The sequence below is a fragment of the Patiria miniata genome, unplaced genomic scaffold, assembly GCF_015706575.1.
Source record: "Patiria miniata isolate m_02_andy unplaced genomic scaffold, ASM1570657v1 HiC_scaffold_5, whole genome shotgun sequence".
Lineage (NCBI taxonomy): Eukaryota > Metazoa > Echinodermata > Asteroidea > Valvatida > Asterinidae > Patiria > Patiria miniata.
Genome location: NW_024037072.1, coordinates 6,407,078 through 6,420,736, shown reverse-complemented (window position 1 = coordinate 6,420,736; position 13,659 = coordinate 6,407,078). Strand labels below are relative to the sequence as shown.

Below are 13,659 nucleotides of genomic sequence, written 5' to 3'. Positions count from 1 at the left end.
AATTGACACAACTGTACATACACATATTTTCTGCCCAAACGAGAAAGGCTTCGCTTGCTACTACACACGATTGCAGCTTACACCGACATGATCACTAAGTGACGCACATGAGTGCACCGGCCACTATAAATATAGTACACACTAAGGTACAATCAATTTTCCTAAAAATATATAAAAATGACACAAACATCTTTTTTTTTTCCATTTAAGAACATTTCTCATTGCAAACATTTTTTGTTTGTTCAAGGATTCCTCGAATACTCTTTTATTAAATGCATATCTGCCAAAAACAAAAACAAAACGAAGAATGTTATCACGATACGTCACCACACTTCAAGGCTTGGTGTGTAATACATGGTGAGTAAAAAAAAAAAAAAAAAAAAAAAAACCCAAATGTCGGGACCATTGTTTTAGTGCAGTTCTGCATGTAGCACTTTCAAAATCTAGGATATGAAAGCCCAATTCATAAGCTTTCTTTTAGTACAAGAATCATTCACATCACTCATGGACTTTTTAAGTTACGGAATTTTAAACACAACCACCGTTTTAAAGTTCTGTCCACGGATAACAAGAAGATAAGCGTTCTTTCAGCAAAACGAAAACAATTCACACACATCTCTATGTGATTTGATTTGATTTTCATATCCTAGATTTTGAAAGTGCTACATGCAAAACTTCACTAAAACAATAGGCCTTGACATTTGGGTTTCGTCTTTTTGACTCACCCTGTGTAATGGCAGAATTAAACTTAAACGAGTCACAGTCGTAGCGTGATGACTATTGGTCCTTGATGTGGCTCAACTGTGTCTGTAAAAAGAAAATAACTACCTTGTCAGTAAGGAAGTACCAATTTTCCATATACATGTGTAGGACATCTTTACAAAAATCAGTGCGTGCTTTACACCGGCAATCACCATTGTGTAGTCTTTATGTTAGTCTTGGAATCATAAGCTAGGATTTTTTATTTTCTAGCTGGTAGTTTTGGGCAGCTATACCATGGGCATAGAATACATGGGAGTCTGTATGCACTGATGAGAGACTTTTGACCTTTTTTGCTCGCAATGCCAGCCTGCAATATTGTTTTTCTGAGGAGAACAGTTGACTGCAATAGTCAATCCATTAGGCCTGCCCACTACACACATGGCAGCAACACGTGCATCTCTCCAATGCCACACTGCATGGTCCAGCCTTGTTCTCAGAATGTCGGTCGCTTCGGCACCTGCCAACTCGACACCTGCCAACTGGGCACCTGCCAACTCGGCACAGTATAGTCTATATGTTAGTCTTGGAATCACAGGCACCTGCCAACTCGCCAATGTATTGTCTATATGACTCGGCACCTGCCAACTCGGCACCTGCCAACTAGGCACCTGCCAACTTGGCACCCGACAGACTTGGCACCTGACAGACTTGGCACCTGACCCCCCAATGGAAGTCAGTAATGTTGAAAAGACATGAATCTGGAACTGAGTAACATTTTGAATTTTGTTAGTAAATTCTTCTTGACTCCCTTCTGACTTTGTACACAACCATCAAAGTGGCGATAGACTTTGTACACAACCAACAAAGTGGCGTATAAGATACCACATTTTTTTGTATCTGAGGTGCTGAGTTGGTCAACTGCCCAGTCAGCTAGGTGCCTAGTTTTTTTTGTACAGGTGCCGAGTTGGCAAGGTGCCGAGTTGGTTGGTGCCGAGTTAGCAAGGTCCAAGTTGGCAGGTGCCGAGTTGGTGGGTGCCGAGTTGGCAAGGTGCCGAGTTTGTGGGTGCCGAGTTGGCAAGGTGCTGAGTTGGTGGGTGCCAAGTTGGTTGGTGCCGAGTTAGCAAGGTGCCAAGTTAGCAGGTGCCAAGTTGGCAAGGCGCCTAAGTGACCAGTTACCGCTCCTGTTTGCACACACATTGGACGTTAATCCCGATGGTGACTGGTCAGAGCACTACTGGGCAGAGCTAAATGGATCGGTCTTCTGAGCTCAAATGTCAGGATAAAACCCACCTTGACTGGGAGGTCCATGCAGTGATGTTGATGTGAATCTAATGGTAGAGATCCTCATCAGCTACAGGCTGCTCCTGTTCTTCTTGTTCTTCTTCACGGTGTGAGGCGACAACAGCTAAGTCCTTGGCATGTCTCTGAGCTGCAGCAGCAGAGCTTTATAGGGAAGAGATAATGGAGGATAATTGTTTCAGGACATTTGCCGAAATCGTGATAAATGCTTCACAGCAATTCCAGTGTTATGAAAGGAAGTGTAATGTCCGTTACGGAGCCAATTAACCGTGATATCTAATTAATGATTCACAGAAATGTTCCACAACTCCCAGTCTGTAATCTGCTTGACCATTTATAACTAGACAATGGATGTATAAGATTTAAAATACACGTATATATTTTCACTGAGCTGTGAAAAACAGTCACAAGGATTGCATAATGCTGGAAGAGCCCTAGATCAAAGATTATTTTCTGTTAAAAAATACTACAAAACAGGGAATAGAAAGTTATTGTGCTTGGCCTTTCATACATTACTCATTTGGTTTTCTATTTGGATTCTATCTGGTAATGAAACCAAGCATTCCTCAAAAATGCACCCACACTTTTTGTTTCAGAGGGTTCATGTAAAATAATGTACCTGATAGCAGCATACTTGTCCATGCCGCACAACATTTTCTCCTGGATGACTTTCTTCCTTAGGGCCAAGTCAAAGGGGTTTTCCGTCATTCCCTCCGACTTCGAGCTATTTTTCTCTGCATCATTAAGAACCTCAGTGGAGATGGTTGCAGGCCTCTTTGGGTGCTCTGCCGACGAGGGTTGCGAGTTTTTCAGACGTTTCTTTTGTTTTGTGAACATTGGGTTTAAACATCCACGCTCAGGATCTTCAGTTGTCCTTTTGGAGTCAGCATCAGGGTTGAATTCTTTTGGAAGCAATGCAATGTGACCACTCTTCAGTGTTGCAGGGCGTGATCCTGACGATGCATCATCTTGCAATCTATTTGACTTACTGACTTGAGGCAATGGGAGATGTTTGCCAATCAACTTCCTCTTGGGCCTTCCACTGCCCATCCGCAGCAATGAAAATGCACGTTTCCTTTTCATAACCTCGGCTTTGCCATGCTCAATAAATTCAGAATAGGAGACTGCTGGACTGGATTCGTTGGTGTGCTGTTTGGCAAGCTCTGCCAACTGCTTACTTGCTGCGACACTGTCATCACATTTGGTACTACCCTGGTGGTTGCTTTTGCCTGGGCTAGACTTCGGAGAACCTCCTTTGCAACGTGGCATTCCAAACGAGACTTTCTGAGGCTGCAGTGGTGCCAGTTGTGCAAGCCTCATTCGCTCTCTGTATCGCCTCATGCCCTCCCTAGCCCTGACGCGGTTCCGATCTCGGAGGTTCATGCTCTTGTACGGCTCTTGCGTGAAATCAATACGAGCTAGATTTGAAGGGCTGCCTTGTTCAAACTTAACTGGTTTGGTCTTTGAGATCTTACGAGGCAAAGGGGTCTCTGTTTCTGGATTGTTAGATATCTGGACCTCTGTACCAACCTGGGAAGCAATTGTCTTTATCTTTGCTTTCGGCTCCTCAGTTCTTTGAGTTGAAGGGAGATCCATAGTCTCCTGATGTTTTATTTCAGAAGGTTCAATTTTGACTGCAACCTGCGCAAGAACGTCAAACGGTTTCTTGCTCCCTGGCACTTGGGAGGTACTCTCAATGACCTCAGTATTGGCCAAGGCAGGGTGCGCTGTTACCTTAGCTGGTGAAATACATGTACGATTTGCCCCTTCGACAACTTCAATCTTCCCTCCGTTAAAAGCGACAGGTGTTTTTAGAGACACAGGGCCAGGGGTATCGAGCGCTCCAGATCCCCAAATAACTGGAGATGCTTCCAAGAGAAGTTGACTGTCTGGTAGTACCGACCGGCACATCAGTGTCTGGGCAGCAAGTTTAGCCTGCCGCAGCTTCTCTCTGTGCCTCCTCATTCCCTCCCTGGCCCTGATGCGGTTCCTCTCGATCTTAGAGAGACCCTCAACTTCCCAAGGAAGTACTGAGTGAGGCTGACATGGAACCTCGGCATTGCTTTGATCCACAAAGCTTACGCTTGGGACTGAGTCACCCACACTCCCAGAAAGAGGCACTTCAAATTTGTTGTCCAGTCCGTTGTCGCTTGAAAATTCATGTGCTTCATCAACCTGGCCGGTATTATCACTGGTATCAAGATCATCCAGGGGAATTTGAAACACAAATTTGGCCGTTTTCTTTTGCGGAGAGGAGGACAGGGGACTTTTGAGAGCCCTGCTGGCTTCTGTCGCTTCCTGATTCAAGGGATTCCCTGACTCCGCATTGGACCCTTCTGCAAAGGGTGATATTAAGGATCTAATGGACCTCCTGGAAGCTTTTCTTTTTCTCTTGCCCGAGTGGAGCCAAATAGTGCGGGGGCTGTTCTTGATTTTGGCTTCGGTGTCTTGGCCCGTGTCAGGTGGCACTTCATCCTGAGAGACAGGAGCATCTTCGGCAACGGAAGGTGCCGTGTCTGGTACCTCATCTTCACTTCTGTTAGCCTCAGGAGAAGGATTTGCGAAGAGAGAGTCGCCAGAACTGGATAAAACAAAGAGAACAGATTCAACTGATTACCTTACAGTTTAACAAACAAATTGGAAACTTGTTTTTGTTTTATCGTGGAAAAACACCAGTCTTTGAATCAAATCCCTTTCTGGGTCTCAAATGTACTGAAATGCAAGTTTGTATAGTAGCAATTAAGCCTCGGAAACAAGATTTTGTTTTGACTGATTACTCTGAATGAATAGAAGTATGAGTGTTAAGACACACAGCCGAACAAATTTGCAAGAAATGTACAACACTCACAAAACACTCTGAATGTTTTTGAGTCACATCCCTTTTCTTAGTACTTCTACATTTTCAGAGTTGTAAAAAGGGCACATTTCCCCCTTAAATAGTCAGCATAAAACCTTCAAGATCCCAAGATTGAGCAAACCCCACAGCATGTGTGTGGGGGTGACGGACACATAGGGGCAGTAGTATTTAAGTGCTTGTCATGTCTCTCTCTGTATCACCATTGAGGGATGATTGTGTTAGGAGACTACAGGGTGAGTCAAAAAAAAAGGAAACCCAAATGGCTGGACCAATTTTTTAATGAGGTTCTGCATGTAGCACTATCAAATTCTAGGATATGAAAGCCCAATTAAATAAGCTTTCTTTTAGTACAAGAATCATTCAAATCACTCATGTACTTTTCAAGTGTTCTTTCAGCAAGGCGAAAACAATTCACATAGGGATGCATGTGAATTATTTTCATTTGCTGAAAGAATGCACATCTTTTTTGTGATCCGTGGACAGAACTCTAAAACGATGGTTGTGTTTAACATTCCATACTTTGTAAAGTACACGAGTGATTTGAATGATTCTTGTACTAAAAGAAAGCTTATTAATATACCAGTTCGGTATTTCAACTGCGCATGTGCGCAATGATATGGGTCGGGGGTCATTCCGGATAATCAAACTTTTCGAAGGTGCATGAACGCGGTCACACGCTTGCGTGTAAATTACTAGCAGAATGGGTGTGCACGTAACATCGCATAACATCATGTCAGCGATGTTATTCTGAATGACGTAGGATCACTGAAATACCGAATTGGCTTATTGGGCTTTTATATCGTTGATTTTGAAAGTGTTACATGAAAAACTTTATTAAATGGTCCCGCCATTTGGGTTTCCTTTTTTGACTCGCCCTGTATTGGGTGCACTGGCTTAAAAAAACAAAAACTTGCAGTGTTGACAATGTACCTTGTGACTACTCCTTGTTGTATCTGCCCACATGTGACTCCGCTCCCCTCAGTTTGTCTGCTTGTAGTCTGCCCTCCCTGTCCCGTGGCAGTACTCCCATGAAGTGTCGGATCGATTCTCCCATCTTGGTTGCCCAGCACTCCTCCTGGCTCAGTCTGTGTTGACGTGGAGACAAAGGATTTGGGGCTGAATGCTTGACACCTGTTAAAAACAAAAACAATTTAGATGTGCACAACGAATCATTCAGAGTGTCTTCACATGACGACGTACATTTTAAAATCTGATTTGAAGGCTGCTCTCAGGATTTAAATCTTTAGGTTTATTTCAAACAAAAAATGGAACAACTAACAGATTGGAAAAGTAATCGAGTAAAAGTACTTGACGGCCAAAATAAAAGACACCAACAATGCTCTACAGACCTGTCAGCATGGGACTGTAGTCTGGCCAGCTGTTCCTCGACCTCCTTCAAGCGATCGTGTCGCTGCTTCTCTCGCTCTAAGAACCTCCGCCAGGTTTGCGGAGAAGGAGACTCATCATCCACGGGACCCGGGGACGAGCAGTCTACGTTCAGTCGGCGATGGGGATGTGTTGCACTGGTCAAAGAAGGAAAAAAAAAGAGTCGGGGTTCCAAGGTTAGTACCGAGCAGTGTTCAAGTCCATCACAAGTCCCTTCACAAGTCCTTTCATAGAGCCGGCAACAAGTAACTGGATGAACAATGACAAAGGAATGCTTTTGTAGCAGTTCATTTGAATATCTAGAGACTTAACTTGAGACTGAGACTTGTAATTGACTTGTGATGGACCAGCCAGTCTGATTCCCTGACCTGACAATTCCCTGACGTCTATAAATTGCTCCCTTTCATCCGAAGAAGGATCAGGGAACCAGACTACAAGAACAGCATTTTTTTTCACTAGGTTTTTCCAGCATCCATAAACAAGAAAGTTTAAACAGGTCAGTGTAACAATATTTGCTATAAAATACTAACCCCGAATCCAACCATTTCTGAAAATTACAGCAAAAGCAAATGTTGTATACTGCTTTTAAGCTAAAAAAAATTCCTTTTTTGAAAGAAAACAAAAAGACATTTTTCGTGGATCCAATGATGTTTTGTACTTGCACATGACATTTTCACTCTTCACATGAAATTTAGAGCAAAGCAAAGTTGTGAGAGCAAAGGCAAATACTTTGATGTTTTCTAGTTGAAAGATGAACTGATCTTAAAGACTTACCTCATCAACTCCTCCACTTTCTTGGACAGTTTTGCCCCTGGCCTGGGAGATTCGACCCTATCCCTCGCCTGGGGCTTCATCAAGCTGCTGTCTTTCTGGGGAGTGCTTGCAGTGACAGGGTCTAATCTCTTTGACTCCAGTGGCATGTTTGCGGAGAATGATGTACTCCCACTCTGGCCACTATCATCTGGTGGTGCATCTTCTAATAAAAGAAATTCAATAATTTACAGAAGATGAACTTCTCGCAACGTCTCTATCAAATTTTGATAAACCATTGCCTAGCTATCTTATTTGCAATAATCAAATCTTTCAGGTATGGTTAACAATCTTAACCCTCCTATGCAAACATACGTTCTGTGCCAAGTTGTCCTTTCAGTCATAATCAATCATGTGACCATTAAAGAGCTCCCAGCCTACACAAAGCAAGATTGACTGGCTGTGACTGCTTATGTAACTTGATACAGCTATGCGTTGACTGTAGGTGATTGATGAGCCAGCTGTGCCTACCACTTGCCTGTTTTTGTCTGTTGACTGAATTTGACTAGTCACAGTGCTTGCCAGAAATATTATCTGACTGTTGGTGACTAGCCTGTGTATTAAAGGCATGGCAGGGGAGGAGGATTGATTTTTTGACTGACTGTTCAGATAGCAGGAGGGTTCTTGTAAGTGTATACTTCTTTTCTGTTGAACAGTCAAAAATCATTCTGCAATGGACACTTTGTTCTTTGAATAAGAAAACCCCCAATGTGAACGACCTTTATGAATAACAATCTGCTCTGACGTACTTGACCAGTCTGTCCCTGAAAAGCACTCATTTGTGGCCACAAAATGTTATCAACAATTGTACATGAAAATTTACATGTATTGTCCGTTCACCCAATCTAAAGGAAATATAGGTATTCCCGGCTATTTTAAAAGATTTTCCACTCAAATTCACCAACTCTATCATTTCATTTCGTCCACAAAAAAATTTCACTGGCTTTTAACAAAACCAATTTAGTCATTTACCATTTAATTATAAAGTTTGGTCCACCTCTTTAGTCACCGGGTCGAGAATATTCGTCATAACAGATCAAATTCGTTTAAGCTGTTGCCGAATGGCTGCATTCAAAGATCAAATTTGTCTTATATAAATCAAATAAATGAAATTTGATTTCTGAATAACACAATTCGGCGTAGACGAGATGAAATCGAATACCCCCAGGTCCAAAATGTATGCTCATTGTTTGAATTTGTTTGGACTAAATTTGAAATTGTCTGACAAAAGATGAAATTGAACATTGGGTGTGCACTAAATCGATGTTGCTGGACAAATTTGAATATAGGAATCAGTGAATTCGAATATTTTTTTTTTTATAAATAGCTGGGAAAATCTATAGTAAATGAGTTTCATTCCAGCAGTTGCATCTTCCGCTTTCCACCAACCTGCAAATAATGCACTTCTGCAACTCCTCTGCTCTTTGCCGGTATCGTTCATGTCTCTTGAAGTGAACTCAAAGTGTTTTGTGATGCATCTTGGGCTGGCTTGCTTCCGTCTGGAGCGCCCCTTCTGTAGATGTCGCATCTTCTCTTGGGTAGATGCGGCAACATCCACAGATCTGGTCTGGGCATCTTCTGGCTCCTGGCATCCGCTCGTGCCTGATCTGAGACTATGAGAAGAACAGGAGCAAAGATGAGCTGAGAGATGGTTTTACTTATATCACTTACAAATGTAGATTTGTTTTCCCTGGAGTAAATTGGGCTGTTCTGAAAACTAGTGTAGCAGAGGCCAAAGTGAATCAGCTGTTTAATGCAGATATTTGCTCAGCACAAAAACATTTGCTGAGCAAAAATAGGTTACCTGGCACATTGTCATTTGGATTTATAATTTGAGACGAGCTCTCAGCTGATTTGTTCTTTGGCAGGCGAATTCGCTTAGCAGTGTTGTCTGCTTAACAGGGCCCAATTTCATGGCTGTGCTTACCGTTAGCAAAACATCCCTGCTTACTGTAGCAGAAAAATATGTGCTTACAGTAAGAGTATTTTAGGGGTTAGCAAGGAATTTTGGCATCTGCTAGCGCAGTTAGCACAAAAGGGTGATCGTAAGCACCAAATTATGTGTTAAGCATAGCCATAAAATTGGGCCTAGATCCTTTGGTTCACAGATGCAGGACAACATACAAACCAGGATATGCATAATAAAATAACTGCACTAGATTTAGGCCATGTCTGAATTATATGGCTATGACTGGCAGTAACAACACATGTGTCTTTGGGTAGTGGCTTTAGTCGCTTTCATAAGCACATGTGTCATTGCAAGCCGTAGCCAAATGATTCAGACATAGCCTTGGTCTGAACCCAAATTACTCTGACCTTTCATCTTCTGCATTGCCTTCACCAGGCTGGCAATGCTGTGCTCTGCTCAGATCTGTAGTCCTTTCTTCTCCTTGCTCCTTCACTCCTTGACCCATATCTTCCTTTTGATTAGCAGTGCCTTCTGTAAGAGCAGCTGATGTGGCTGTCGGTGGTTCCTGTTGACCTGACACCCCAGCTTGGCTTGGGAGTCCTGAAATTAGACCTGAGACTCCCTGTAAACCTGTGATGCCTGGAAGGTACGCCCCGCCTTGGAGGGTGGTCACAGCTTGGAGTCCCTGGGCTGATTGCAAGCCAGCAATGCCAACCCCTTGCAGACCTTGGATCCCTGGAAGACCTGTGATTCCTTGCAGAGTCACAAGCCCTTGCAGACCCGTCGTCGGTTGGAAACTTGGAATTCCCTGAAACGCCTGAACTGCTTGAAGATTCGGGATACCCTGGAGACCCACCAGTCCTGCTGGGCTCGTGGGACCTGTGATGCCCGGTAGACATCCAAATCCTTGAAGACTTGTGAGCCCTTGGAGACCAGAGAGCCCCGGCAGTCCTCCCACTACCCCCTGAAGACTTGCAATGTTCTGGATGCCGCTGACGCCTTGAAGGCCTGCCACTGGAAGAAATCTTGGATCTGTAACCCCTTGGAGACCCTGGAGGGTAGAGCTCCCAACAATGCTTTGAATTCCTGCCAAGCCTTGAACACCTGTCAAGCCTTCTAGCTTTGGCAAGCCCGCAATTCCTTGCAAGCTTGGGACACCTTTACCATCTGATGTTTTCTGTGCTGCGACAATGTTGGCCTGGCCTGATACACTAACAGTGTTGAGTCCTTGGATGTTAGCAGCTGCATTTATCAACTGCTGTTGTTGCAGCAGCCCTGAGATCTGAACATCTTGCAGAGTCTGTGAGAGATTCAATCCTACCAAAGCCGATGGTTGAGTTGATGGTGATTCATAAACAACTGGTGCTGCTAAATTACCGGACAACTGTGCAGAGCCAAGCGCGGCTTGAGAGGTTGGAGCTGCCAATGGAGTTGAGACAGATTCCACAGAAGGAGCTCCAGTTAACTTCTCGGCACTCTTCTCTCTTGAAAACGCATCTTCCACAACATCTTTTGATTTGATGGAATCAAACTCACCGTCCTTCTGGCTCACATTGCCCAAACTCTCCACGTTTATAACATCTGAGCTTGTTGACGGTTTGGTCGATGTTTCACAAGCACTCTGTTTCGATGCATATGATCTTTTGCCAGAAGGTACATATTCGACCTGTCGTTGCAGGCTGCAAGAACCACTCACAAAGGACTTTGAATCAGTGCATCCTAAGTCATCAATTGGGAAAAAATTGATGAAGTCTCTTACATTTTGTTGTTTGAACCTCCGCCTTCTGCGTTGCCACTGTCCCTTTTGGTCACAATTTTTGGAGAGGTTTTTGACGTCTGTACTATAAATGTTACTGGCATTAAATGATTTACCAGTAAGATCTGTATTTTTGGGGTCTTCCACGATTCCAGGGCTGTCATCACCGTGAATACTTGGGGCTTGCAAATCCAACTTTTTGACACCTGCCTCCATTTGCAGAGAAATCAGGTGCTGGTTTGGGTCATCAAGAGACAACTGATCTTCAACTAAACTTTCCTCCGCCTCATCTGGAATATTTTCACACACACGCCCTCTGAGCATAATTGTATTGTCTTGCAGGGTGCCCTCAATCACAGTCACCCCGGTTTGCTGGGTAAATGGTGATATTTCAGTTTTGGTACTCGTACATGTTCCCACATTTCTCTCAGTGAGTGAAGTCGGGTTTTCAATTATCAATGAGCGTGAAGATGTGTCACGTAAAGTCCAAGAACACGAAGCTTCTTCATGCTTGCCTTGATCGTCGGCTTCTTTAAGAGAGACTGAAGATGGCGATATGTACCTGGCATACTCGATAGCCGGCAATTTACGTTCTTCACTTGCTCCTCTCTCAAAGTTCTTGGACTGCGGTGTCAGAAGTATCAACCGTCTCTTCTTGGTGCGTGAACCTTTAGGTCGACCACGACCCCTCGGTAATGGGGGAGGGGCTTCCATTTGTACACACGCATCACTTAATTCTTCAGGGGATGATTCGGAGGCCCGTTTCCTTTCGCGGTAACGGCGCGCCCTCTCTCTACCCAAGATACGTTTCCTCCAACGTTTCTCCTCGTCTGAGAGATGATCCACTCTGACACGGGTCCTTTTCACTTTTTTGAAAGACAGCTGACCTGTGGGCCTGTTGAGTCGAACGAGAGAGATGAGGATATTGTCAGTGGGACTTATCAAACTGAGCTTGGTTTGCTGGTGAGAGATGAGGTTAGAAAATTTGTTTTTGAGTTTTTGGATAACTATGTTATTTATGAAGTGGTATTTCAAATGATGCCAACTATAATTGTATACACCTGTTGCTTTAGAGATTTCTCAGACAAACAATTTACAATGCACACATCTTTGGCACCTCTGTCATGCCCAATAGAGGGTATGCACAGCCGTTTTTCAACATTAACTTATATGCATACACGGGTAATCCTTACTTTTAGGACACCTCTATTTTTTACGAGTTCTGTTCAAAACTGACTTTTGCAGATGTCTGTCCAGTACCAAAGTGACTTTTGCAGGCTAAAGCAGTCTTTAGAAGTCAAGAAGGTGTCATTGCCAATTGTTCAGATGTGCCACGAAGTATCAGAATGTCTATTTTGAGTGTCATTTAGTCAACTGTTTGGGTGAGTCTTTCCCTTCCTATATAGGAACGGGGTCCTAAAAGTAAGGATTACCCATACACGGCTATACACATCGCATACACGGCTATGCGATGTGTGCAGGCTGCGCCGTTTAGGAAACAGTTGCCGGTGTACGCGTGCGCACACAACATGCCCGACTGTGGAAGCGGTCGCACACTTGGACGGCGCGTCGTACGTCATCAGTTTGACCTCATGAATTTGAATCGCACAACAACATTCAAGACAGCGGTGACAGCTCGACGAGGCTCGGTTTCCGAATTGAAGGTGAAATTTCTCTCTTTTCTTCCCCAAGGTATGTGAACCTAACCACCACCATTTGTATTTTCACTTCCAACTGAAGCCTACAGGGGCGCATAAGGTAGTTTGAAGACTGTTTTGGAGGTAAAATCTGAAGATTTTGATTTGGGGGTTACGAGTGAAAATGGTCAAAAAAATTTGTAGCCGCAATATTGAATATAGGGCCATCGATATCGGACTCTACCATCGCCCGACCATGTCCAAATGTAAGTTAAAAAAGCAATCTGTAGAGTCCTAGTTACTCGGACTACATGTACTCTACATCATGACTAAACACTAACTATGGGCTAGCCCTGGTGGACTCCTTTTCCTCCCTACGTTAGTCGTATTGCAATGAAGACTTCGTCCAACCTGGGCTAACTATGGGCCTACGACGTACAGTCCACTGCAGCAGCGCATACGAAATGTCACTGTCGCACAACAAACATGACAAAATGCTTACGAAATAAAAGCTATTCTGAAGTCAGACTTGAGATTATCACCTTGGAACAATTGCAGAATCGTTGTCGTCATCCCCGTGACTCGAATGGTCCATTTCTCAAGGCATCCCAGCCGAATTGAGAGAGAGAGACCCTCGAATAAAAGCCTTGATTCCCAAACAAAGCACAGCAGTCGGCATAGCTTCCGTAAAATCGAATGGACAGATTAAATGGTCTCAAGCTCAAAACACATACGGTAAGAGGAGCTAGCGGTAATTCTTTAACGCTTTTCCAGCCGTTGTTATTTTCTAACTTCATCGGATTTGATTCTTTTTTAGTTTTCACGAACATTTATTTTAACACAAATGAATGGATGATTTTAAATTTAATCATTTTTAATGATAAAGAGTTATTATCCTTGAATTTTGAAGAAGAATATTATACTTTGGTAATTTTAACGACTTGAATCCAAACTACGTGTACAATGTAGAGGTCGCTCTCCAATATCCTTTGGGCCAGCAGGTGCAAAAAGCGTTGACAACTGACAGAAGCGTGATGATATGCCGTGTATTATTAAGGGAATAAATGTGTGCTCCGGAGGTTTTTATCACTCTGTTTAATACCACTTAGAGTCTGGGTGCTGATAATTACCCGAGCCGGAGGCGAGGGTAATTATCAGCACCCAGACTCTAAGTGGTATTAAACAGAGTGATAAATACCGACGGAGTACATATTTATTCCCATTCATAAATACCTTTTCGGTAAAAAAAAATCATATAATTCGTTCAAAACATCCCGATTTTGTTCAACAAATTCACTTTATG

The 13,659-nt window shown here is 43.4% G+C and overlaps 1 protein-coding gene across 3 annotated transcripts; it reads right to left on the bottom strand.

Moving 5' to 3' along the window:
* Positions 1-635: 635 nt before the first annotated feature.
* Positions 636-13,070, bottom strand: LOC119741081. 3 transcript variants are annotated; one of them, XM_038216746.1, is made up of 9 exons: positions 12,899-13,070; positions 9,371-11,614; positions 8,444-8,667; positions 7,019-7,220; positions 6,208-6,381; positions 5,789-5,989; positions 2,621-4,582; positions 1,993-2,145; positions 636-807 (listed from the first exon to the last, which is right to left on the bottom strand). In XM_038216746.1, the coding sequence occupies exons 1-8, from the start codon at positions 12,949-12,951 to the stop codon at positions 2,031-2,033; spliced, it is 5,175 nt and encodes a 1,724-aa protein (XP_038072674.1). In that variant the 5' UTR covers positions 12,952-13,070; the 3' UTR covers positions 636-807; positions 1,993-2,030. The 3 variants fall into 3 exon arrangements, with proteins under 3 accessions (XP_038072674.1, XP_038072673.1, XP_038072675.1); XM_038216745.1 differs by having other exon boundaries at positions 12,859-13,036; XM_038216747.1 differs by lacking the exon at positions 12,899-13,070 and adding an exon at positions 12,698-12,743.
* Positions 13,071-13,659: the final 589 nt, after the last annotated feature.

Excerpts from the sequence above, each read along its gene's own strand:
- LOC119741081 (XM_038216745.1), bottom strand. The coding sequence starts at position 12,929 with ATGACGACAACGATTCTGCAATTGTTCCAAGGTGATAATCTCAAGTCT. Across the intron at positions 8,668-9,370 it reads GGCAATGCAGAAGATGAAAG|TCTCAGATCAGGCACGAGCG; the intron begins GTCAGAGTAATT and ends TTCTTCTCATAG. Across the intron at positions 7,221-8,443 it reads CAGAAGTGCATTATTTGCAG|AAGATGCACCACCAGATGAT; the intron begins GTTGGTGGAAAG and ends TTCTTTTATTAG.